This window comes from Bos grunniens, chromosome 4 (genome assembly GCF_055505025.1).
Source record: "Bos grunniens cultivar Pamir isolate PY7600 chromosome 4, Bosgru_T2T1.0, whole genome shotgun sequence".
In the NCBI taxonomy this organism is placed as follows: Eukaryota; Metazoa; Chordata; class Mammalia; order Artiodactyla; family Bovidae; genus Bos; species Bos grunniens.
In genome coordinates, this window is record NC_141168.1 from 15,467,765 (window position 1) to 15,495,536 (window position 27,772).

General features: G+C 47.1%; 1 protein-coding gene across 7 annotated transcripts in view; it reads right to left on the minus strand.

The window, feature by feature from the left end:
• Positions 1 to 9,629: 9,629 nt before the first annotated feature.
• The window catches only part of TMEM178B (transmembrane protein 178B), a 415,735-nt gene continuing 397,592 nt past the window's right edge, over positions 9,630 to 27,772 (minus strand). For 4 of the 7 annotated variants that reach the window (XM_086395198.1, XM_086395197.1, XM_086395202.1 and 1 more), the window contains one exon: positions 9,630 to 19,797. In XM_086395198.1, coding sequence (XP_086251324.1) covers positions 19,547 to 19,797 — 251 coding nt within the window. In that variant the 3' untranslated portion in view covers positions 9,630 to 19,546. The remainder of the gene's footprint in view (positions 19,798 to 27,772) is intronic. The other 3 variants (XR_015161973.1, XR_015161972.1, XR_015161971.1) reach the window with 3 other exon arrangements.

The following is a 27,772-nucleotide window of genomic DNA, read 5'->3' on the forward strand; positions in this document are numbered from 1 at the left end:
CACCAAAGACAACTTTGTTTTGTATAAGAAAGACTTCTCAGACTGGCAAGGCAAACGTTCACCAAACATTTGCTCGGCCTATCTCCCTGTGAACTGTCTTCTTCCCCTTTGAAATCCCAGACCACTACCCCCTTCTCCTTAGCTCAGAAGAACATTAAAAGAAAGAGAGAGAGAAACAAGTTTTGAATCTGGATTTTGAGTCGTAGCTGTGTGAATCCATTGTCTCTGCTACAGAAATGGTGAATGGCCATGCTGTCCGCATAGGGTCATGGTGAGGCCGTGCAGGTCATGGTGAGGTCATATTATTAAAGGGCTTGCTTGGCACGATGCCTAGGACCTAACAAGGACTTGATCAACAGAAGCTGCTGCAGAAATGCATGCTGATGTGCTGGGGGTTAGAAGATCCATCTCTAAGGATGGTAATGCTTTGCTGCAGTGACAAGGACATCACTGAAAAATAAGAGTCCATTTCCACTGTGCTTCTCTGACCCTTAGTAGGACTATTACTTTGCTAGGGCTGTTGTAACGGAGTTCCACAAATTAGGTGGTTTTGGGAACAGAAATGTATCTTCTCAGGGTTCTTGAGGCTAGGAGGCTGAGATCAAGGTGGTGTTGGTTCTGCCTGAGGTTGTGAGGGAGAGCCTGTCCTCACCTCTCCCCTCGTTCTGATGGTCTGCTGGCCATCTTTCTTGGTCCTTGACTTAGAGATGAATAACCCTCCTTGTTTTGCACCTCCGTCTTCACATGTCGGTGTTTCTGCATTCAGATTTCTTCTTTTTTTTAAGGATACCTGTCAAACTGGATTAGGGGAGGGGACTTCCCTGGTTGTCCAGTGGTTAGGGCTTTGCACTTTCCACTGCTAAGGGCGTGGGTTCAGTCCCTGGTCAGGGAATTAAAATCCTGGCATGTGGCATGGTCAAAAATATAAATTGGATTAGGGGACCAGTTGATCACGTGATCATCTGAAAAAACTGTTTCCAAATAAGGTCACATTCCTGGGCGGTAAAGACTCTGCCTGCCAGTGCAGGAGACTTGAGAGACACTGGTTCGATCCCTGGGTCAGGAAGATCCCCTGGAGGAGGAAATGGCAACCCACTCCAGTATTCTTGCCTGGAGAATCCCAGGGACAGAGGAGCCTGGTGGGCTACAGTCCATAGGGTCACAGAATCAGGAGCACCCTGGGCCTTAGGACTGCAATATCACTTTGTGGGGGACACAATTCAAATCATAACAGTCAATATACCAACACTGTTTCCTTGTCAGATGAAGAGACTAGTCTAAGCCTCCACAGCTAGTGGGAAGATTGGGAAGGCAGGAGGGGACCTGAGCTGATTTTTCAGAGATGAGCTCTACAAATCATGCTACCTGGGAGAGGCCCATCCTCACTAAATCAAATGCTTCCAAATAGGCAGCAGCAGTTTGCTTATAGGCAAACAACAGCCATATCCATGTCTCCACTACAACATTTGTAGCAGCCCCTATACCAACGAGCAAGCATCCACCCTGCTTTCGATATGCTGTGTCTCAAATTTTGGGGGGATTCAGCCTTGACGTTACACCACTGGGCCACTGTGAATATTGCCCAGGTTGTGCACTGCACAAATCTGGAGGGTATCATTTACATGATAGTCTATTCTGGACAAAAATATGCAGCAACCCTGAGACCACATCCAGTCCCCACACTGTACTTCTCAACTGCGTTTTTCCATCTCCCAGCTGTGTGTTTGGGCTTAGTAGTGGGACTCAGCAATGTGCGGGTGTGCCTATGTAAATAAAGGGAGAAGAAAAAGAAGAGGGAGAGAAGGGGAGAAAGAGAGACAGACTGGAGGGAGGAAGGGAAGAGAAATGAGAGATGTAACAGATCCCAATAGAATAGTCTGTATACAACCCTTGAAAAGGCTAACAATAGGAAAAATAACATTAAGTTCTGATAGTTCCTAGAAGAAAATCCATTAAATTATGGAGAAGTCAACCAGCGGCTTAGCAGTGGGCAGAACACTTGTGCTAATTATAAAGGGATAAAAGAGAGTGACAGTGAAAAGCAAAGCTTCACTAACATGTACTTGAAGGCCATGTGCAGGACATAAAACTGAGACAGATTTTCAGATCAAGTCTGGAGCTGATGCTTGGAGTCTGGCCTCATTTCAAGCCGAAACATTTCAATGTTGAAGCAGGAAGGTGACGAAAGATTGAAGGATGAAGCTTCAGTGCAAGGAAGAACATCTTCCTAATTTTTACAAGCTGGTATGTCACTTGTAGGGCTTCCCAGGTGGCACAGTGGCAAAGAACTCACCTGCCAATGCAGGAGACACAGGAGATGTGGGTTCGATCCCTGGGTCAGAAACGGCAACCCACTCCAGTATTCTTGCCTGGGAAATCCAATGGACAGAGGAGCCTGGTGGGCTACAGCCCATGGGGTTGCAAAGAGTTGGATACAACTGAGGGACTGAGCATGCACGCATGTTACTTATGCTATATAACCAGCATGCTCACTGCGATTTGAGCAAATCACAGCTAGAAAGAAACTATGCCAAATGTAATTAGTTGGTGTTTCTCTTCTTTGGATGGTAGGGTACAGTAGAGCCCCTCCTTATTTTCTCCTCCTCCTCCTCCTTCTTGTTTGTTTTCCTCTTTTTTCTTTTTTGCATTTTCCTCAATGAAAGTAATTTCTTAAAGGAAAGAATCTGTTTTTTAATTGAAGTTCTTTGTGTAGATAAGGTAGCATACCACATTTTTTTCCTCTAAAATGGCTAAAAGCTATTGTGTGATTTAGTTTCAAAAAAGTGTTCAGCATCAGAAGAACTGGGTTATTCTAGAAGGAAATGTACATGCTGGAATATGTAATATTCAGGAAGATGAATCCACACTTGGCCCCCAAAACAGCTGAGGATAGATTTTATTTTTGCTTAGTCCTAATTTTAGTGTATATGAAGCTCAGTCTTAGGGGCTAGAAACCAAATTCTCAAGCTTGGATAGCCAGAGTACTTTCTGAAGGCCATTTTATTTTTATGACCATTTGGTTCAGAATTAATGAGAACTACTTTGCATAGATATCATTTTATATTCTAAACAGTACCTTTTGGGGATTCTTCCACTCACCTTGTAGATATAGATTATCAAAGTTGATTTTTTTTTTGTTCCCAACTCATTACTGTTCTAGTCTATGAACCTCAGAGATAATTATCTTTTAAGGTCCACAATTTTAGAACATTTATCAGGTTATTAAAGCCACCAATTATGGTATAAAACACCCAAGGAATTTTGAGACTGTTGGAGGGATTAAGAAAACCAACTTCAAAGATTCCATTGGGGAGGAAGGAGCACATGGGATGAGAAAAGCTTCTTTGTCCTGGTTGAGTCCTCGTATTTTTACATCTTTTGAAATGTTCCTTTTTTCTTCTAAAAGAAGAGATAATTCTTCTTGTGAACAAGATCCTCAGAAGTCAACTGATGACTCTAAAATTTCAGAGACATCTTCATGTCCCCAACGTCTATTAAACCACTAAAATGATTTTTGATCCCTCCAGGTGATGCAGTGGTAAAGAATCTGCCTGCTGAGGCAGGAGACGCAGGAGATGCAGTTCAATTCCTGTGTCGGGAATATCCCCTGGAGAAGGAAATGGCACCCCACTCCAGTATTCCTGCCTGGAAAATCCCATGGACAGAGGAGCCTGATGGGCTACAGTCCATAGGGTTGCAAAGAGTTGGATACAACTGAGTGAGCACACACACAAAAAGCACACGGTAATGGAAATATATTGGCAGAGATGGAGAACCTTATGCTATAATACAGATGGTGAAGATCTTTGTTGGTCTGGGAGCCACAGTGCCAGATACATTAACTCCATTCAAAAACGTCTTTGAACGGCCATCTCAGTGGTTGAGTCTCAGGGCTGAAGGAAGCCAAAAGAATTTCCATTTCACTTGGTAGACTGAGCGACTTTCACCTTCAAACATGTTCTAAAAATACAGAGTCTATTTTAAAAGAGAAAAAACAGGTCTTATATGGCACACTGCCAAAATTGAGGGAAATAAGGGACGAAAAGCTAAGGAGGACCCTCCCCTCCCAAGGTAAACCCCCTGTTACAAACCTCAGTGATAAGAATGTGAGTTAGTGTTAGTTGCTCAGTCGTGTCCGACTCATTGCGACCCCATGGACTGTAGCCCTCCAGTCTCCTCCGTCCATGGGATTTTCCAGGCAAGAATACTGGAGCAGGTTGCCATTTGCTCTTTTCACATTATCTCCACCTCATTTGCAGGAGGAATGAGGTTCCTGAGGCAGGACTTTGTTTCCTCCTCCTAAATAGTAGAGAGATGGAGGCACGGGGGAAATAGAGAGGGGTGGTTGCAATCCCAGCCACTGAGCAGGAGGCAGAACTGTGGACATCACTGCTTTAGGGGCCGCAGCCCAATCGGTGGTGCAACACCCTTGACGCAGTAAGTGTCAGCCTGCAGTCAGTGATGCTCATGGAGACAGGTCTTCTGCTGCCTCCAGACCACTGGAACCACCATCAAGTCATAGAGACACCCTGCAGAAAATCCTTTTCCACTGGCATTCTTTATTTACATATTTTCCCCTTAAATTTTATTTATTTTTGGCTGCACAGGGTCTTCACTGTTGCTAGGGCTTTCTCTAGTTGAGACGAGCAGTGACTACTCTCTAGTTGCGGTTCTCAGGCTTCTCACTGTGGTGGCTCCTCTTGTTGCAGAGCATGGGTTCTAGGGGCACGGGCTTCAGTAGCTCTGGTGAACAGGCTTAACTGCTCTGCAGCTAAGCGGGTCTGATCCTTGGGTTTGGAAGGTCCCCTGGAAAAGGAAATGGCAACCCACTCTACTGTTCTTGCCTAGGAAATCCCATAGACCGAGGAGCCTGGTGAGCTACAGTCCATGGGGTCGCAAACAGTTGGACACAACTGGGCATGCACACGCTAACCAAGGCAGGTGGATTCTTATCCACTGCACCATCAGGGAAGTCCTCCACTGCCTTTCTTTTCGAAGGCTGTGTTCCAAGATTTAGTCCCAGACTCATATCTTCTGATCACGTCTCGCTAGTCAGTAGGTCTTCACATAGGCCATTGAATTCTTCCATGAGATTGTAATATGTGTACAGCAGCTAGTACATGCCAGGTGCTGTTTTAAGTACATGGACAATATGAACCCATTTTATCTTCACAGCAGCCCCACAAGGTGGATATTACTAGTATCAGCCTCATTCGCTGAGGGGGCAAGTGAGGCTCAGAAAGGATAAGTATCTTGCCCAAGGTTATACCACTGGTGAATGGTGCCAAATTTGAGCTCAAGCTGTCTGAGTACAGAGTCCTTGCTTATAACCACTAAGTTATGCTGTCATCAACTAAAGCTTGGCATCTCGTTCACAAAAAAACATGAAAGGAGGGATAAGGGTGAAGGGCCTCCAAGTCCCCTCACTCCAGACCAACTCTGTCTTGTGGTCCAGACTTTTTCAGCAAGAGGTGAACTCCTCCCCTCTGAGCCACCCCATGCCTGCCTTCCCTCCAGGGTCGAAACCTCATGGTGTTACACACACCTGCCCCTGCAGCAGCTGCTGCAGAGTTCAAACCTGCTCACTGGGAGAAATGAAACCTACTTCCTTGGCTTTGTTCTCCAGTGGTGACCCTAAAAACCAGCATTAGACTCAGCAGAAGGTATTGTTCTCGGCACGTTAGTTAAAAACGATACCTGTTATGAGTCATACACACAGAACAGATTTGCGGTTGCCGAGGGGGAGGCGGAGGGGTGGGTTGGGGGTTTGGGATTAGCAGATGGAAACTATTTTACATAGACTGGATAAACAGCAAGTCCTACTGTATAGCACAGGGAACTATATTCAATATCCTGTAATAAACCATAATGGAAAAGAATATGAAAAAGAACATACATATAGATGTATAATTGAATCACTTTGCTGTATAGCAGAAACTAGCACAACCTTGTAAATCAACTAGACTTCCATAAAATAAATTTTTAAAAAACGATACCTGTTCCGATTGGCGTTAAGACCTCAGACTGGGACAATGTTGTCCATTGTCCTTTGAAATCATCCTGTGACCTTGATCTAGATAAAAGACATCAGCAGAAGTGTTGAGACAGATGATCAAATCACATAGCTAGGTGAGTGAGTCTTCAGGTCAGTGCATACAAATCACCTGGAGATCACGTTAAAATGCAGATTCTGATTTGATGGCTCCTGAGATAACCTCTAAGCCCTTGGAACATCAGTCTGGTCAGTGTTGTTGTTTACTGGTTTACCTTGGGCCCTGCTGGATAATTTATGCCAATAGTGTGATGTATGATGAAGACCTTGTCTGACCTCTGGAGGCTGGGTAACTAAGGTCAGCTATATGGGTGTTTCATGCCCACTTGACTGACCCTCTTTCAAGTCAAGTCCCTGGACACTAAGGCTCTGGTCAGCTTCCCTGGTTAGCAATACTTCTATTGCTACACAGATTTGCTGGGAGAATTAAGCACTGTTTGTACAAATCCATGAAGGGAGGACCACTGGAAACTATCTCACCTCTCCTGAACTCTGTCCTACCTTTTACTTCTGTTGATTTTTGTTGTATTGTTCAGTTACTAAGTCATGGCCAACTCTTTGCCACCCATGGACTGCAGCATGGCTCCTCTGTTCTGCACCATCTCCTGGAGTTTGCTCCAATTCATGTCCATCGAGTTGGTGATGCTATCTAACCATCTCATCCTCTGCTGCCTCCTTATCCTTTTGCCTTCAGTCTTTCCCAGAATCAGGGTCTTTTCTAGGTCAGAATACTGCAGTGCAAAGCAAACTCATAGGACCTTCCAGTCACAGGCTCCCAGTCCTTCTCACCCCAACCCTGGCAGGGACAGAAGCTTTTCTCCTTGAAGGTAGCTGGACTGAAAGGCCCTGCTCGTTTCTTAAGATCAGTGGTGTTTCTCTTCTCTCTTCCAGGTGACATTAGTAACAAGGAGGGCAGGGGACCCTTAGGATTCTGGTCTCCCATTTCTTCAAGTTAAACTTGCCTTCATTCATTCTGTAAGGCTCTACCTTTAACCTGTACTTACTTCTGAAATGTTTTAACTGTTTATTTCCATTACTTCCAGAATATGTTTCCTTTTAAAAAAAATTACACTTGTGATATTGTTATTTATAGTAAGAAACATACATTAGGTCTCCATCCCTGTTGCTGGCACACAGCTCCTAAAGCCCCGAGGATTTCCTAAGAAAAAAGAAGAACAGGAGCATCTTTGGTTCTACCATTTGCTCCTTTGTCATCAGTTTCTGAAATTCTGAAAGACCTCCAGCTCCATAAAGGTGGAAGAAGTATCTTATTATTCATAACAAGCCCTTTTCAAGCACACTAGAATTTATGTTAATGAGGTAGTTTTGGAAAGTCACTAAGGATGGGGGGCTGGTTGTTAAGGGAGTCAGCCAGGTGATTAGAGGGTTGGAAATTTGAGTCTCATGCCCCAGTCTTCTGGGGAGTGTGGAGGGAATGGCTAGTGATAGAATCATACTTACGTAATGAAGCCTCCATAAAAACCCTAAGGGACATGGTTTGGAGACTTTCAGGGTTGGTGACTTCGCACGTGATGCAGTGGTAAAGAACTGTCCACCAGTGCAGGAGACCTGGGTTTGATCCCTGGGTCGGGAAGATCCCCTGAAGAAGTAAATGGCAACCCATTCCAGTATTCTTGCCTGGAAGATCCCATGAACAGTGGAGTCTGAGGGCAGGCTATAGTCTATGATGTCGCAAAAGGGTCAGATTGAATTTAGCGACTAAACAACAAGGGTTGGTAAACACAGAGCTTCTGGGAGATTCTACTGGCTGCAGAGGACACAGAAGGTCTGCATCTCGATCCTCATCCCAGGCCCTATGCGTCTCTCCCACCTGTCTGTTCCTGAGTTAAATTCTTTCCCAATAAACCCTTCATCTAGTAAGTAAATTATTTTCCTGAGTCCCATGAGCTGCTCTAGCAAATTAATTGAACTCAAGGAGGAAACCTCCTGTTTATAGCCAGTCAAAAGCACAGGTGACAACCTGGACTTCTGACTGGTGTCCAAAGTGGGGACAATCTTGTGGGACTGAGCCCTTAACCTGTGGGATGTGACACCGTCTCCAGGTAGACGGTGTCAGAACTGAGTCAAATGGTAGGACATCTGATCGGTACCCTCTGAGACATGGAGAACTGCTTGGGGGTGTTGGATGACACTGACCAGACACTGATTATATTAGTGCCTACGTCTAGGCAGGTCTTCTCGTACAATGCCTGTGCATGTGTGCTTGCTCACTCAGTTGTGTCTGATTCTGTGTGACCCCCATGGACTGTACCCTGCCAGGCTCCTCTGTCCATGGAATTCTCCAGGCAAGAATACTGGAGTGAGTTGCTGTGCCCTCCTCTAGGGGATCTTACCAACCCAGGGATCCAACCCCCCTCTCTTACATCTTCTGCATTGGGAGGCGGGTTCTTTACCACTAGCGCCACCTGGGAAGCCCCATACGATGCCTAACACTGTGCATGTTTATCAGCAGAGGCTGCCAGTCACGGTGCTCATCACTGTCATGAAGATTACACACAGAGCCACTGGACACCATACAGAGACACAGCAACGTGCCTCTTATTCACGGATCCTTCCTCTTGCTCAGATATCCCACCTTCAATGGATATGTCCCCTTTTTGATGCTCAGCATCTACACCTCTTCCTGGGGCTGGAGAACTGTCTACTCTATGACTCTTGGTGGAAGGCAGGGCCCGTCAACCAAGAGGGAAGCCAAGGGCTCTAGAACATGTTTTCCTGGTCCCCTCAGATGGTGCCTCCACTTGGGATTCTGACACTGGGGGTACCGAGTGGAAGAAGCAGGTACCTGGGGATTCATCCTGATGACAAAGGCAGCCCAGCCATCTTCAGTCTCCAGGGTAATAGCAGCGACCGGCCAGCTGTGGTGTCGAGTTCAGATTGGAACGGGTATGATTCTGGCCAATTTAGCTGCTCATCTCTTCCTGCCTGCGCTGTAGGGTTCCAGCTACTCATGTCTTTTCAGTAAATGGCTTTTCCACTTATACCAGACAGAGCTAGTTACTCTGGCTTAAAACTCAAGATACTGACTGACTTTATCCTTAAAAAGCGCCTACCTCCCATCACCTTCGGCCTCCCACCATCTAGGGAAGATGTCTTCCCCAGGAGTGAGCTAGAAACATTTAAAAGGCACATGGGTGGAAAAGAGCTGGAATTCTAAGGTAGGGATAGGGATGATGAAGACTGTTAAGAGAAATTTCTCTTCTTACTAAGCTAAGAAATAGGATGGCAAGTTAAAATGTAACCAGTAAATTGAGCATCTTATCAAGTCTTTAAAAAAAAATGTTATGAATGTCAACACTAGGAGAAAAAGAACAATAGTTTCCTGGTTTTTCTCTGAATCCCTCCCCATGCCCCAGCCCCCAATGTGAAAAGCATGTGCCTTTGGCTTACATGTGCTTGAAATGTTCACTGTCTATTTCCTTCAGGATTACAGTTTTCTGTCTGTTACCTACATGAGTCATTCCATTTTTTTCCCCATACAACGCCTGAGGGAGAACCATCATTTACCATTCAAGAGCACAGGGTTGACCCCTCTTCCCCAAGCAGACACAATCACTTAAAACACACAACATGATCTTCTTTATTTAATTGTTTAATCAGTTTACATTCCACAACTGACAGGTTATTTATTTTTATTTTTTCCATGAACAAGTCATTTAATTAATTACCAGACACTTTTTTTTTCTTCGATCGATGGAAATACAGTATTTCTGCCAAATTCGAAAAAGAAAATTGCAAGATGCAGTCAGTGTCAGAAGTCCCCAAATGCTCTCTGCTTCCTCAGTTCTTGCAAAGTCACAGGAACCTGGCAATTTCCCTTTTCATCCCACCCCTCCCACATCCCTGTTAAATTCACCTCTCAGAATAGCACAATAGTTTTGAGATCTGGTTTGGATCACCTTTCCTGTAATTAATTAACTATGAGAAGGAACAGACAGTACAATAGATCTGATAAGATGTAGCATTCTTGTTAAGATTAAACAACACGTATTCACATCGTATCAGAACAAATTAACATAATATTTAATCTTATTTTTAGCACCAATAACCACAGGAATTGCTACCTCCGAGGGCAGAGGTGATGTTGGAATCCTGCAGAACACGTCACACCTTGTCTAACCAATCAGAAAGCACTATGCAAATTAAAGGTAAATCAATGTCTATTGACTGAGCAATAATCTGGTGGACCATAAACACTCCAGGTGTTTCGAGAGTTTTGTCGGCTATGGTCCCTGTCTAATGACCATATATAAAACATACTCACCGAATCAGCTCATTCTCTTTTGCTCAGTAACCGAGGGCTCAGAACGTGGTATTTTAATGAACCCAACCATGTCATATTTGGTCTTCTAAATGCTTTGAGAACGCCCAGGGGTTGTTTGCTTGCATTTTATTCTGTACTTGGCACTAAAGATCTCACTTCTTGTCTCCACCCCCAAAAGAGGTTTCTTCAAATCTAAGGAAGGCCTCCAGGCAGGGAAGAGAGGTGGGCAATAGTAGACCCTGAGTCCCAGTGTAAGGGACAGAGCCTGTCATTGTCACCTCCTAGGAGACCCAGTCTGCCTGTGGCCACTGCTCTTTTAGCATTTAAGGAAAGTAAGGGGTTGAGAAAACAGCTCTGAATGTTGGTGAGATGCTATTAGCAGGTGACTGGACCAGGTGACAAGAGGTTGTGGAGATCTTTGTTCCTGACAAAGACAAGGTCCGTCTGGCCCTCTCTCTACCCTCAGATAAAGGGCATCTAGATAAAGGATAAGCTAGTGCTCCTATAGCTGAAAAAAGTGACTTGCTTTGTGGCTTCTAGAACTCTGATGGGCCATCTGGGGCTGTGTCCAAGGGCAGCACTGAACCTCTCGGCCAGATGTGACGTGTTTGACAAGCAGTGGTCCTCTCCTGGGCTAGGATGGCAGCCTGGACATCACTCCTGCACTTTCTACTCAGGGCCAACACGGATCTCCAGCCTATTAGCCATGAGGTCTGAGTGACTCAGAGGTGAGTGGGGATTCCAACTCCTAACCAAGAGTCTAAATATTTGCTGTCTTATATATGGTAGCTGGTGGCCTTGTGGGATTACTGAGCTCTGGAAATGTAGCTGCTTCAAACTGATGTGTTTTCTAAGAGCAAAATTCACATCAAATTTTGAAGATTTCATTTGGAAAAAAAAATAAATAACATCAAATAGCTCAGTAATTTTTATACCGAGTCCATGTTGAAATGATACTTTTTGATTCCATGTTGAAATGATACTTTTTTTTTTGATATGTTGGGTTAAAACAGGTATTAAAATTAATCTCACCTGTTTCTTTGGACTTTTAAAAATGGGGCCACTAGGATATTTAAGATGGCATATGGTGCTTGCATTGTATTGTATCTGCTGGACAGCACTGCCCCCAGAAATGATCACTGTGGACCATCAGAGAGCAGAAAGTTTGGATTGATAGTATCATGGAGGAGGAAGGGTTAGGTCACTGGCTGTTTGGTGTGAATCCCGCCCCTGAAGCAGCTAGTCTTCTCAATCCTAGGGGAAGGCAGCTCTTTGTATTATAGGATTACCTGCCCATGTTCCTCTTTCCTACTTCCTCTTCAGGGTGCCCAGCCTTTGGGGGATCCTTCTCTGCTGCCATGCTGAGGATGCCCTGTGATTCTGCCATTTCCTCCTCCAAAAGTTTTCTTTATCTTACCTCCACCGCCCCCCCATCCCCTGCTGCCCACCACCTCTCCCCTCCCCTCCCACCAAGGCTTTCATCATTCTGATTCGATCGCATCCTTAGCCAGACCCCCTGCTTCCGACAGGAGCCGCCAGATTGGTAGAGTAAGTCACAGATTACAAAGCAATTCACACACATCATCTCCTTTGAGACTCTTCCTCCTACTGACAGCGCTCTGTCAGTAACGATAGTAAAATGAGATCGTCAGAGTGGGTGGAAAGGCGTCTGAGAATGAAAAGGTAGATAAAAGGCTTTGGACTCTGAGCACAAACTGGCTGTTAGCTTGAGGTTACTTTCCGAGGAGTGAAAGCGTGGGGCGAGAGCAGCAAGGAGGGGCTCTGGAATGTACCTCCCACGGTAAGTGCGCTCCAGCAAGGGTTCGAAGCCTTTCCCAAAATAGCAGCAGGATGGCCAAGGTGACTGAGCGCCCCAGGTGCACTGGAAGCCCCCCTGTTTGGCTGAGAGGACGCAGAGACAGCGGTGAGGTAACAAGATTCGCCCAGGGCCCCGAGCGAGCCAGTGACAAAGCGATTAATACCACCCCCGGATCGGGCCTCTGTGTTGACCTTCGCGATAACCTTCACCTTCACACTTGGATGATTTACTTTTACTTTTCAGAAAAAACGTTTCACTTGAAAGGCCAAAACCTTTCAAACAGAGAGTTCCAAGCAGACACTCGTGACTGTCAGAGAAACAACCAGAAAAAAAACAAAAACAAAAAACAACCTCCTGGGCCAATGGCTTCCCTGCCTCGGAATCCCACCGACTCGGGGTTTCCGGGCAGTCCACATAAGTCCTCAGAAAACTGAGGGCTACAGCAATGCATTTGTCTAGTCTCAATTCCCTCCCCACTATTTTCAGTTTCCATTTTTATTTGTACATTTTTACAGATAGTCTTGAATAGCAAAACAGTCACACCATGGGTGGAGATGGGGAAAGAGGAGGAGGAGTTATGAAAGCTCTGTATGTGAAAGGCAGATTTATAGTCACAGCGACACAGACACACAGATACACTCAGGCCAGAAAAGGTCTAAGGTGACCCAGAGAGGAAGGGAAACGCATAGCCAGGAGAGGACAGAGGTGCACAGAGGTCCCCAAACACCCAGTCCTTGCAAGTGAAGAACAGGGGTTGCAATTGCTGAGGTTGGTGTCTAGCAGAGTGAGGCCAGGTTTGAGTTACAGCTGTGGGACCCCCGTGCTGATACCCAGTTTTCTGTTTCTCAGTGGTGAACACATACCCCCTGCGGTTGGGTGGTTCCTCCATCCCTGGCTGGGCTCCAACCATATTGGGAGCAATGAATGACTCAGCTTTCCCTTAGAGCAGGTCTCATCGTAACACTGTAAGCTGATCCCCTGCAAAGCAGAAAGCATGCTGACCCTTTGGGAAATGCAATCTTTCCTTGTTTAGAACCTAGGATTGAGTTTTCCCCCAACAGGATCGCGCCCAGAACAACTCCCAGTGAATGCATCATAAGAACCTATCAGAACCCATGTGCTTCTGACAAAGCCATCTTCTTCACCAACTGACCAGAGAAAGAAGATCCCAGTGGCTTAACACTCATTCCCATCTTCAACTTAAAAGACCATTAGAATGTTTCAGAAATCTGATGTGTTCCCAACCCCTTGGGCAAGAACAGCGAGAATTATTAACACTAGGAGAATGGTAAAAAAAAAAAAAAAATAAGGCATTGAATATATGTCTTGGTTAACAGTTAACTGTTTTAGCTCATATATGCTATTTTCTACATATGGTTTACTTATTTCATCGCCTCTGGGAATAACAAAGAGGGATTAAGAGTGCTCTTGGCAAAATCGACTTTGGATAAAAGGAAGGAAGCCTGAGAGTGGGTAAATTAAGGAGCCGACTTCTCTGAGGAAGCTGGATGACTGAATAAAATCCACATGCTTAAGTTGGACAGTGCGTCCTGTTCAGCAGCGGTCCTCCAATTCTAGGTTATCCTTTCTGCAGTGAAGCTCAGAGACTACGTGGAAGAATCCCATTCAGTGGGGCTTGCCTGCTGTAGGAGAATCGGAACAGTGTATAATTTATATGACACTTGTGGTTTGCAAATAACTTTGCAGTGTCTTGGTCACCCTTAATATACCATGAGGTAAAGTGTTATCACTATCCTCATTTTGTGGATGAGGAAGTTCAAGTATGGAGAATACACAGTGCCCAGAGTCACCAATCATTTGAGTGCAGAACTGAGATGAGATGGACAGTAACTGCGTTACGCAAGTGTAGCTGAATTAGTGAGTTACTCTGGCTTCAGTACTCTTGTATCTATCATTAGATTGAGATGGCACTCCAAAAGAAAAGAAATAGAAAAAAAAAAAAAAAAAGGAGGTGAAGGAAATCACCAAGTAGGAAGCTCTTAGCTCTGTTCTACACTGCCCCTAAGCTCTGGCATTGAGCCACTTCAAAGGCCTGTTTGCTACCTCTGGGGGCACAAAGCCCTACGCTCTCACTGCCTTGAACACAGGCTCAACTCCACATGACCCCATGGACTGTATCCTGCAGGCTCTTCTGTCCATGGAATTTTCCAGGCAAGAATACTGGAGTGGGTTGCCATTCCCTTCTCCAGGGGAACTTCCAGACCCAGGGATCAAACCCGGGTCTCCTGCATTGTAGGCAGATTCTTGATCATCTGAGCCACTAGGGAAGCCCTCAATTCCACACAGACCAGTATGGTTCTGCAGTCATGGGCTGCACCCCAGGCCCCAATTGCCAACCCAGAGACACCACCGATTGGGCAGGTATCGGGGCTATGGCCATTATGATGTCTCACAGACATGGAATTATGAACAACCTTCTAGGACTTTTTTTCTTTTGTATTTTATTTTTCTAATTTTCTATACCACCAAGGTGACTGTGTTGAGGGACATCTGGAGCTTCTGTGACCATCGATTCAGGGGGGCTGGTTTAAAACTCTGTCCCCTTACTCTGTTACATAGCAGCTGGAAGACAGCACAGAAGCCAACCCAGCTGTTATGTACCAACTACTTCTATCTGTGGTCAAATCACCCCATGACTCATCATTCCGCCCTGGAAAGGGCTGGATGAGTCCCTGGGAAAGACTGGTCCCTGGTGTAGAGGGAACATACTTTGAAGAACGGCTTCTCTTTAGTTACGAGAAGCAAGCAAACATCCCTCATAAATCACACCAAAGATGACCAGAGTGTACTTCTTCCTACTTCTTCCCTCCCCAGATACTTGAAAATCAGTTCACTAATGCTCTCATCACTGACTCGATGGACATGAGTTTGACCAAGCTCCAGGAGTTGGTGATGGACAGGGAAGCCTGGCGTGCTCCAGTTCATGGGGTCCAAAGAATCAGACACGACTGAATGACTGGACTGAACTGAAACAAACGCGCTCAGAGTAACCCAGGTGAAGAGTCCATTCTAAACAACTCTGGCTGGTGTACTTGATTTCATGTCCCTGAATCTGACTCAGGTGGGCAGCTTTGGAGCCCTAAGCAGCCCATCCTCCCACTAAATCAGGACAACTACATGAAGTTCTTTAATCTCGGACCTCTCATCGTGATTGTGGATGAATATTAAGATGTACAGCCCAGACTCAGAGTCTCAGGGCACCTTCTTCCCTCATCAAAGGAAAGGCAAGCATTGCTAGGAGGAACTGCTCACTCCCAACCAGAGAATATACCCGAATGGCACCGAGGCCCAGGGTGCCACATATAGACATGTGAAGCAGGAAGGCTTTGTCTTGATATGGTGGAGTCACTGAGTCTTTGTGACTTTGTGATCCCTGAAATGAAAAAGGTCTAGTTCTTAAAAGGCTGGGGCTTGCAGGAGGATTTGAAGCTTGAACAGGCACACTTGAAATTTTCTTACACTTTGATGCCAGGGAAACACAGAACTCATGAAACCTACAGCCCCAACAAACAAGGAATGGGGGGAGGGGGGCGGGTGCTGCTTGGAGCATATGAACCTCTCTGAAGACAAATTCCTTAATTATTTTAGTTGACTGAAGTTGATGCAGAGGGAAAGTGGAGGTGAGTAGAGAGAAGGGAATAGCAAACAGAAGAAGAAACCAAAACTCTCAAGATGGGGAGAGAAAGAAATAGGACCTCTTTCCAGGCAGACACCCCACTTTCCTGAATCCCCAGGGTCATAGGGCAAGGAACAAAAGCAGAAACAGGCCCTGGGATCAAGGGCCTTGAATTTGACCTTGACCTGGGGTGTGGGCTGGTCGGTAAGGCTGCTGACCGTGAATCCCACCAGAGGGCTGGGTCCTACTCTGACCTGGGGTGAACAGGGTCTGAGCTAAAGAGGCTCACAGATTGAGCCTCCTCCTTCTTTTCTTCCTGGTCTTCTTCCTCAGCCCTCACAGCACGACAGCTTCAGTAGGAGCTTGGGGTGGTATGTCTTCATCTGGGATCAAGTCCCTGTGCTGGAGGGATTGAGGTCATCAGGGCGGTTCTCCCACAGCCAGGACTGGCCACCTGCCCAGGGCTTCCATCCTGTTTGTGTGGCCAGGCCTTTCCTGGTCCCAAGCAGACACAGACCCAGAGTGTGTGCATCTGTACCTTTCTAGCCCCATGACCAAAAAAGCAGGTCCAAGCTCCTGCTCTGCTGATGGTGAGCTGAGCCCAGGCGGTTTCTTTCTTTCCTAGGAGTTCTCCTAACATTTTAGGGACACTTCAAAGGGATGCAGCAGGCTGTGTTAAAGGTCTGTTATAAAGATGACCTGATGCAAAGAGCTGACTCACTGGAAAAGACCCTGATGCTGGGAAAGATTGAGGGCAGGAGGAGAAGGGAATGCCAAAGGATGAGATGGTTGGATGGCATCACTGACTCAGTGGACATGAGTTTGAGCAAACTCTGGGAGACAGTGAAGGACAAGGGAGCCTGGCGTGCTGCAGTCCTTGGGGTCACAAAGAGTCAGACACCACTCAGCGACTCAACAACAATGATAAAGATGAGCAGTTGGAGAGAGTGGATGATCTATTTATGGCAAGCACGGGATTTTCAAAAAAGGGGTATAAATCACAGGTTGGTGAACAGTACTGGTTCCTTAAGAAAAGTTACTTAAGAATTTAAGTGACTGATTACAAATTGCCCTGTTTGGAATTTCTTTCTCCATTTTTCCACAACTGGGAACTAGCTGAAGTTCGGACCTGGTCACAGACAAGCCCTCTGCCCCAAATGGAGGCTGGTGGACACCCACCTCTCCCAGCCAGGTGGAGCCCAGTCCAGATACCTGGAAGCGAGGCACAAGTCTCTCAATCTGAGATACTTCCCCTTACCTTTCCTCAAGCCCAAGTACGCCTTTCCCCTGAAGCGGGAAATTGAACTTTTCAAAGAAAATTATTTTTTAAAAATTCCCTAAACAATTGAAACACTGGGTTCTCCTGAAAATTCTCTCCTTTCTCATAGAATAAATCCTCTGTTTTAAAAGTCATCCTTAGAGGTACAATTGGGAGCTAACAGCATTTCCCGCCCAGTCATCTCCCAGCACCCCACGCACAGGGCATTCACACGTGAGCCTTTGTGCAGAAGCTGACCCGTGTCGCTAGCAAGGAAGTCTTGAGTAGCACACCCAGATCTGCATCCAGGTGTGCATTGACACAAATGTATACAAAATGCACCAGAGATACACACACACAGAGACCCACACTCACACCCATCCGTGCACATCAGATGCCCTATTTGGACGTGAATTGCACACACACATACACACACAGTCAAAAAGAGCAGATGAGGACAGAGGCAGGACTTGGAGCCTGGTGGGTGGAAGAGTGAGAAGGGAAATGGTTCATAGGTGGGGAAAGCGGGGAGCCAGAGGGGAGACGGGGCAGAAGACAGGGAGATGAAACAGAGGGCATGGCTGGGGGAAGGCTGCTGAGTGAGAGGCAAAGTGCCCAGAGCACATTCAGTTATGAAGCAACTGAATCCTCGGCTACGCAGTGGACCCATGGCTGGACCGCTCGGGGAATTCACTCTTTGCCTCCCAGGGCTGCTCGGCCCCTGTGGGGTCACCGAGGTGACCACTGGCCACTGCTGCCCACTCCAGCCAGCAGATCCCGTCCCCACAGCTTTCACAACCCTCTGGCCGACATCACAGCTCGCCAATACCTACAGTTCCAACATGCTCACCCGAGCCTGGGACACTGGGCTGGATCGAGGCCACCTCTGCTTGGATGCTAGCCACCACGACGGCGATTTTGGGATTCATGGCCTTGAATATCAAGAGGGAAAGGACGAAGATGGCAAGAGTCAAGAGTTCTCTGTGAATTTACACAATATCATACAAATTGGAGCCCATGGGACATGGCGGCTCTCTCTGCATGGGACCCATTTTCTCTCGTCTGTACAGAGGTCGCCCCTAGCAAAGGGCTGGATGTCCAGTGACAAAGGACAGCTTCTGTGACGGAAAGGGAAAGGTCTCGTTTGGTGTACAGACTTTATCCAGCGGTAACTGAGGCCACTCCCCTTCTCCCTCTTGATCCGTGCTCCCTTCCTTGCTCATGGCTTGTGTGCCCAGATGTGTCTTGAACTTCCAAAGTTAGGGGGCCAAGTCCCGTGGCACCCCAGCCCTGGGACGTGCAGCAACACAGGTCCTCTGCCCAGTGCTCTTGTTCTTGGTTCTGCCCTCGGGGAATTTCAGCTGCACTAAAAATAATAGAAAAATGCAACACAAATGATAGAAATCCCACACTCAGAAAACACAGACGCACACACACACACAGCAGGGATGTCAAGCTGCAGAACTGGCACCCACAGAGGCCCACCCTCATGGTGCTTCCTAGTCCCTGGGGCCTCCATCCTGGGCCATGAAACCACCGCAAATGATAGACAACAGTCATGATCCTGCAGTATTTTAAAAAGGTGAAAAGGAAAAAAAGGAAACCATCCAAAGTTGTTGCACACATACACGCACGCGCGCGCGCACACACACACACACACCAGAGGGTTACTCCAAGGCTCCGATCTGCCCAGGGAGTGCAGGTTGGGTTCAGGGCAGGGCGGCCTCTTGTTTAACTGGGTGTAAGGCAGCTGGAAGGTAAGACTGGGCTTTCTGAGCATCCACGGAAGTGTCCTTTCATTGATGTGGGTCTTGCCTCTCAGCACGGCGTTCTCTCCCCCTTCCCACCTCAGGAACTTCATCCAAAAGTTCGGCAGCAGAGAGAAAACTTCCTTCTCAGTGTGTTTTCTCTTCCACTTTCTGGTGTGTCGCTGGTCGGCCAGGAAGGAAATCAGAACAGGAAGAGCAAGAGAAGAAAATGGTTCTGGAAATGGCCTCGAAGATCTGGTTACATTCTATGAACTAAGGGCGTTGTTTCTCTGCGATATGACCGGGGTTGGGGTGGTGTCCCCTCCTGTCGGCTCAGGGGAGGGCATTTTCTTGTCTATACCTGTGCCACCCTGGACCACAGGCACCGTCTCTTCCCAGCCTCCCCCCTCCTCCCAGCCTCCCCCCTCCATGCCCCCATCCTTGTGAGTGGTGGGAATCAGGACCCTGTCTTTGAGGGGTGATGCTCACGTTGTCCTCAAGAAACCACGGAGTCAGAAGTTACGAATCGATGGAAGAGCCACGTGAGGGGAACACCTTCCCCCATCTCGGTGATGAGGCGACACAGAGTCCGGCGAGATGTGGGTGCCTGGGCCGACCCCCACTCTGCCTTGGCACTGGCATTGTCTTGATTGAGTTTTGTCATATATATGTATATTATATATATATTTATATATATATATATGTGTGTGTGTGTGTGTGTGTGTGTGTGAGTATGGGCTTGTTGTTTTAGCACACTGTCCCGTTCTCGGGTCTGGATTTGGGGCAGTTGGTCCTCGGGACAGGTTGGACAGAAGGGGCCAAGGTACAGAAGAATCCCGAGATCAGAGTGAGGCCCAGGCCTCCCCACGCACAGAACATGGACCATCCATAGCCATGGCTGATGTCGTCAGGGAGTCCGTACAGGTAGCGGGGGTAACGTGACAGCTCAAAGTTGATCCCGGCCACACAGGTGCACAGTGAGATGATGCAGAAAGTTCCTGGAGGGGGAGGGGAGACACAGGGGAGGGGGAGGGGGCAGTGGAGAAGGCGAGGGGAAGGAGAGGAAGAGAGAGAGAAGGGAGGTTTATTACATTGTTTTATTTTCTTGAATAAGAAAAATGAAAAGATGCAGGTTAAGGGTAACCTGCTGATGAGATCAATATTTGGAAACATTCAAGAAGAGGGGAATAGTATTAGGGCTGCCTCACGCTCCAATAAGTGCCTGGTCTTGGACAAACTCAGGACGTCTCTCCTTTGGGAAAATCCTAACAATAAATCACAGGCCAGTTTATGTAGGGTGAAGTAAAGCAGAGGAGTATTCAGCTCATTTTTTGAAAGCATTTAAAAGTCACTGTCTTTCTTTGGAGACACAGAAAACACCCCCTTCCCTACTTCTTTAAAGAGAAAAACATTCCTTTCTTTTCCACATACAACGTCTTACACGATATTGGGTTTTCCTTTAATCCATTTACCAACCAGTCGTCCAATCCTGGAAGCCTTTTCCCGTAAGACAACATTCACCAGAGTGTTTCTGGTGGAACACCAAGCCTAGGAGAGAACTCCTTTACGACGAAGCAGAGGCGGTAACTCTGGGAAGCTTTGTACGTGGCTTCTCACCCACGAAGATGCATAACCCACAGTCAAGGAAGTTAACCTGTCCAACTTAGTCTTATGAGGTATTTCACAAACTTATTTTATGATGCTCCTTAAAACAAAGAAAAAAAACCATTGCTTAGGAACTTTCCTTGTGATCCAGTGGCTAAGACTCCACACTCCCAAAGCAGGGGGCCTGCAATTCAATCCCTGGTCAGGGAACTAGAATCCACAGGCCCCAACCAAAGATCCCATATGCCGCAACTGAGACTCGACACAGGCAAATAGGAGACAAAACAAACAAACCCAAAAAACTCAAGAAAAACAAAAACAAAACCATTGCTCATGTTACCCTCCAGCGAGAAGGCTGCTACGAGAGACAGAATGTTATCAAATAGGATCCTAAGCCCACTTTTAGCCAACAGAGATGTGATGTGCCAAAAATGAGTTTAAGAGCTTTTCTTGATATTCCCTGTGTCTTGTTTGCTCTGTCACGGCAGACAGGACAGTAACAGCCTGAAGAAATACGCAGCGTTTGGGAAGGCTGGGTGGAGCTGATAGAACTGCAGGGGCCCAAGCACTTCACTGGCAGTGGTCTACGTTTCCAAAGGTCACTAAGTCAGGAGCAGAGCAGCGGGCAGTGTAGAGGCAGGGAGTCCAGGGAGGACCCTGCTGTGTCAAGAGGAGAGAGGAGGAAGGCGCAGGGCAGGATGAGTGACCGTTTAGTGAATGACGGTTGGTAGAGGCAGCTGAAAGGAAAGGGGGGACTTGGCGTAAATGAAACTGTGTGTGTGGGAAGCATGTAGGCGTATGTGTTTGTGTGCATAGCAACAGCCATTGTGTACAAACACATACGGTACCATCACTCCTTGGGAGAACAGTGGTCCCAAACTTGGGGGGTTACAAAGCACCCAGGGTCCCTCCTGCTTTGCTCTGGGGTTCAGACAGAATTCTAAGTGGGTGCCCAGGGTGGATTACATCTCACCCCAGAACTTCTGAATCAGAATCTTGGTGGACAGGATGGGGCGCTTTCCTTTCCAAAAGTTCCTCAGGTGATTTCTGTTGATCAGCCTAGTGAGACCCTGTGTGAGGGCAGAGGTTCTGTGTATAACCTTGAGACATGGATCCAGGTGAGGGAAGAAGCAGACAGGGTAAGGAAAGGAGACAGCAATGGGCTGGGAGAGCCAGAGCTGAAGAATGCTCCATTTTGACACCAGTTTTCAAGAATCCAAATTCTTGGATACTTGGGCCTCAAGTACATGTTCAATTTCTGGTTTAGAAACCTGGTGTGCATGATATTGTTTACTAAAATTTAGATTTAGGAAAGGAAATAGGGGAGAGAAAGAGACTGCATGCATGTGTGTATGTGTGTATGTGTATGCTGAGTTCAAATCTGAGCTGCCCTTGGAATGTTGAGGCACTTGGGACCACAGGTTTGGAGCCTGGTAGAAATTTCTGAGCTAGAGATGTGGACTGAGTCAACATCTTATAAATCAAAGCTCTGGATGTGACTGAAGTCACCCAAGAGCTCTCTATAAACTGTACCTACACAGGATACTTTACAAAAGGGAGACATTTCTTCTCATCAAATGGGGCACAGTCCTCCTGATTAAGTCCAGTGATCTGTTCTGGGAGAGAAGGTGGACCTCAAGAAAATCGATCTTGACCTTATGATCTTCACAAGTTGCCAGTAGCTGATAAAACTTGAGGGACACTATTTTAAGCATGTTCTGCAAGCAGAGATGGGAATACCAGACCACCTTATCTGCCTCCTGAGAAACCTGCATGCAGATCAAGAAGCAATAGTTAGAACTGGACATGAAACAATGGACTGGTTCAAAATTGGGAAAGGAGTATGTTGAGGCTATATATTGTCACCCTGGTTATATAACTTATATACATCATTCAAAATGCTGGGCTGGATGAATCACAAGCTGGAATCAAGATTGCTGGGAGAAATATCAACAACCTCAGATTTGCAGATGATACCACTCTAATGGCAGAAGGCAAAGAGGAACTAAAGAGTCTCTTGATGAAGGTGAAAGCAAACAGCTGGCTTAAAACTCAACATTCAAAAAGTTAAGACCATGGCATCCAGTTCCATTACTTCATGGCAAATACATGGGGGAAAAGTGGAAACTACGGCAGATTTTGTTTTCTTGGGCTCCAAAATCACTGCAGATTGTAATCACAGACATGAAATTAAAAGATGCTTACTCCTTGGAAGAAAAGCTATGACAAACCTAGACAGCATATTAAAAAGCAGAGACATTACTTTGCCAACAAAGGTCTGTCTAGTCAAAGCTATGGTTTTTCCAGTAGTCATGTACAGATGTGAGAGTTGGACCATAAAGAAAGCTGAGCACCGAAGAACTGATGCTTTTGAATTGTGGTGCTGGAAAAGACTCTTGAGAGTCCCTTGGACTGCAGGGAGATCCAACCAGTCAATCCTAAGGAAATTATCCCTGAATATTCATTGGAAGGACCAATGCTGAAGCTCCAAAACTTTGGTCACCTCATGTGAAGAGCCAACTCATTGGAAAAGACCCTGATGCTGGGAAAGATTGAAGGCAGGAGGAGAAGGGGACGACAGAGGATGAGATGGTTGGATGGCATCACCAACTCAATGGACATGAGTTAGAGCAAGCTCCAGGAGATATAGGAGAACAGAGGAGTCTGGCATGCTGCAGTCCATAGGGTCGCAAAGAGACAGACATGACCTAGCAACTTAACAACAAGAACTGCAAGCAGAGTGGACAGGACAGAAAGAATGTGGTTGATAAATCAAGACCTAATGACTTAATTAGCACATAGACTTACTGCTGCTGCTAAGTTGCTTCAGTCATGTCCGACTCTGTGCGACCCCATAGACGGCAGCCCACCAGGCTCCCCCGTCCCTGGGATTCTCCAGGCAAGAACACTGGAGTGGGTTGCCATTGCCTTCTCCAATGCATGAAAGTGAAAAGTGAAAGTGAAGTCGCTCAGTCGTATCCAACTCTTCACAACCCCATGGACTGCAGCCTACCAGGCTCCTCCATCCATGGGATTTTCCAGGCAAGAACACTGGAGTGGGCTGCCATTTCCTTCTCCAATGCATGAAAGTGAAAAGTGAAAGTGAAGTCGCTTAGTCGTGCCGGACTCTTAGCGACCCCATGGACTTGAGCCTACCAGGCTCCTCTGTCCATGGGATTTTCCAGGCAAGAGTACTGGAGTGGGGTGCCATTAACATACATCTTATTGTTATGTTAATAGGATTAGTCGGGGTATCTTCCTGCCTTCACGTCATGTCAGTTGTTCTGTGACTTGGCAACCTTTAAAAATTTCTGTGGTTTGTTAGCTTTTGTCAATGTTCCCATACGTGGGAAAAAACTCTGCGGGCTCTCACTCAAGATGGTCCATTACGCAGGTCATCTGTGAAAGCTGTGGAGAAGTCCTGTGTGACAAAATGGGAAGAGGTGGGGAAGGATCTGTCAGCCTTCACAGACATGGGTGAGAATTTATATTTTTATGTGGGTCTGTACTTCTAAATTCAAGTTTGGAAAAATGTGCATTAGTAACTGGAAATACACCTATGTAGGCACCTGGTGGGTCTTCGGTTGATGGACTGAATGCAGGACATGTTGCCACTGCTATTCTGATAGCTGAGATAACAATGTACTTTGATGGAGTCCCAGAGTATCTGTGGGCTAACAGGCCCAGATGGGCAAGGACCTGTCAGACTCAGTGTCCTAAGGTGATGAGTCCAACTCTCAGACCTGTGGACCTGCGACCAGCTGGGGAGGGTGGGGTACAGAACTTCCAACCCCCGCCGCCACCACCATCAACTCTGTGGGGTTCTCTGGGGAACTCACAGAGATTCTAAATGTCTCTGCTAGAAAACACACCTCAAATAAAGGGTGAGTGCTTCCCTGGTGGCTCAGAAGGTAAAGAATCTGCCTGCAATGCAGGAGACCCAGGTTTGATCATTGGGTGGGCAAGATCCCCTGGAGAAGAGAATGGCAACCCACGCCAGTATTCTTGCCTGGAGAATCCCATGGACAGAGGAGCCTGGCAGGCTACAGTCCATGGGGTTGCAAAGAGTTGGACATGACTGAGCAACTCACACACACACACACACACACACACAGATATTACAGTACTGGGGATCACAGCCTCTTTCCATTCACCCAAATACAGTGGTGCTTTGGGTAAGTAATGAAACCTTCCTCTCACGCAAGGAGTGGGCTCCAGCCTGGGTTATCTTATTTCTTGGGAGCACTTCCTGACTGATTAGTGAGGATCCAAGAAAGGCAAACGTTCTAATGCGTGGTCACATCTTCTCAATTATTTCCCCCATGTCTTGGGGTTTGAGCCTAATTCCAATCAGACTTTAAGACTAATTATAGTCACTAATTATAGTCACAGTTACCAATTAAGTGAAAAGAACTAGCCGAGCCCTTCCCTTGGGAGCAAGGCTCCACTGTGTGCCCAGACCTGGCTGCGACACTGGCCAGGCAAGGAGGGACAGCGGAAATGCAGCTGCCAGATCTAAGGGACGTCAAGCCTGGGGAAGGCAGGTTAGCTGCGATGGGGCGGAAGGAGGGGAACATTCCTGTGGCTGCGGGCCCCAGGGCGTGCCCGACAGCCGATCAGCAAACATCTGTTGAACTTCTCTGTTTGTACCAAGCATTATGCTAGATGTTAGAGGGATAAAAGGGAGAATAAGATAGGATCGCTGTTCTTGAGAATTTTTAATTAAATCTAAAATAAAAAGATGAAAAAAAATCTTATAATCTCGTTGGGGATAGGAGACAGACGTAAATGAAAAGCTGAGGATGAAGTGGAAATAGTGCCAGACGGGGGATTAAAGGGCCTGAGTTTAGCATCTGCTCAGAACAGTTGGTACCCTCATCGGTAAATCAGGGAGCTGGAGCAGATAGCTAGAAGGTCCCTCCTATATCGAGTTATCTTTAGGAAAAGAAGGACTAATACCCAGAAGTAAATGGTAAGAGACAACTATGCTGGGCCAGGAAAGGTTTCCCAGAGGAAGCAGGGTCTTGAAGAAGGAGCAGGGTGTCTGCAGGCAGTAAACAGAAGGGGGTCCTCACCTGGCCTAGAGAGCATCCTTCTTCAGTCCCAGCACCCCAGGGTCCTGGTCTCTAAGCCCGAGTTGAGAAGGCATGTCTGCACCCCATTCCCATCATGCCTCTGACTTCTGAAATGCTCATTGCTGTCCTCCCTGCCAGCCTTTCATCACTTCCCACAGAACCTCTGTAGCAGATCAGTGATGCCTCACCTTCTTCTTCCAGCCATATGTTAAAAAATTTAAAGCCCACCTCTTTACCCTGTCTGTATGGCCTCACCAGGGTGGATGCTTCCTACCTACTTGACCTCATCTCTCAGCTTGATCCCCCAGACTCCCAGTACGCCAGTCACACAAGAGAACATTCTGTGACTCAAACGGACGAAGCCTATCCTCACCCCAGGGCCTTTGCACTTGCTGTTCTCTCACTTAAATGGCCTTCTTCTTGAGATCTTCTGGGGTCTCAACTCCAGTTCCATCCTCTCAGAGAGACCCTCTCTGGCCCTCTCCTAAAGCAGTCCCTCCTCCAGGGATTTTCAAACCATGTGCCATGGTGGTGCCTCTGGAGCTGCCCCTGGGAAGCAAGAGGAGTAAAAGAGACTCCCAGCCCTCTCTCCTCCCTTTGGCCAGGACAAGCCCTGCTCTGATCTGTTTCCATGTGAAGTTTCAATTTGATCTAAACATTTTTGAAAAGCACTAGCCTTGTCCATTCACAAGGGGCCCGTAAGGTCTGTCATTTTAGGAGGTGTGCTTTGGACAGCAAAGTTCAATGTCCCGTCTATTAGTTTCAAGTCCATGCTTTTGGCAGAAATAGCTAATCAATCTCAACCCTCTGTCCTGGAAGGGGCCTCAGACTCCTACTCAGCCATGCCCTCCATGCAGCCTACCCTAACTGGTCAGTTGCAGCTAGTCGGAAGAAGAAATGAAATCTAATTACCCTTTCGGCAGCAAGACTCTCACTCGTTTGGACTCAGAGCCCAGTTAGATGAGAACACCACCACCCCAGATTTCCACAGCCTGGGAGTTGGTGCTAACAAGACTTGCTGACACAGATGGGCCCTCCAGACCCCTCTAGAGTCCCTCCTTGCAAACTCCACCTGCGAGCAGGAAGGCAGGACCAAGGGGTGTAACGGTGACCTCTGTAAACATAAATGCTTGCTCTTGATTCACACACAGTATCTGCTTCCCTGGATGACCAGCCCCACCTGGAGCACGGTCAGGAATCACACCAACGATATCACCTGGCAACCTATGGCCCGGCCCCAGTCACTCTTCTGTGCCTGTCCCGCCAGCACCTGGCTGGAAGGGGAGAGGGTGGGATCACTGCATTGCGCCTCCAGTCCCCCTAGCATCACCACTCTGGACACAGCTAAGGCTTAGTGAGGGTGAGACAGAGAAAACAGCTTTCATGTCCAGACGGCCGACTCCTTGTTTCAACACCAAGTACAGCTTTCTCACCACCCCCTTCACTGTGCAGCCATCTCTAATTAATGGCTCTCTGGTCTCCAGATACCAGATTTCTAGCTTTCTCCCTACTTTTAGTTTCCTGGCTGTTTGACAACTTCTTCCTGCTAGGCTGTCTCTTCTCTGCGTTTCCAAGCTGTCCCTCGATCCAAGCTTGGTCCCCTCTCCCTCGAGGTCCCACTCTATTTCCTCCTCTGTCATCTCAGGCGTGGGGTTCCCCCAGTTCTCCTTGGACCTCGCATCCTTTCTGGCCGCTTCACCCACTCCTCTGACTTGAACCACCACCAGAACATGATTGAGTCATAGGATTATATGATAGTCTGTGGTATCACACATTATGCAATGTGTCCTAATCCCCAGTGGACATATTTATTCCAGGTACTTGCTTGGCTACACACAGATTCCCAGCACTTCCTCCATAATCTTTAAGTTTCTGACTTTTTTTCTTTCCAAGTCCTTCTTCCTTAGCAGGGTGACAAACCATCCCAGCTTGTCTGGGAGTTGTTGGGTAGAGGGTGTGTCCCTGGGAAGTGTGAGTTCTGGTCCTAAAATGAGAAAGACCTGGGCTAAGTGGGACACACTGGCTACCCTTCCTACAGGTTCCCTCCTGCCCTGCACCCTAGAACCCATCGGTGACACTTCACTGACTACAAAAATGAATCCTCGCTTGTAAGTTGCATGTGTGTGCCAAGTTGTTTCAGTCATGCCCAATTCTTTGGGACCCTATGGACTGTAGCCCACCAGGCTCCTCTGTCCATGGAATTCTCTAGGCAAGAATACTGGGGTGGATTGCCATGCCCTCCTCCAGGGGATCATCCTAACCCAGGGATTGAACATGTGTCTCTCAAGTCTCC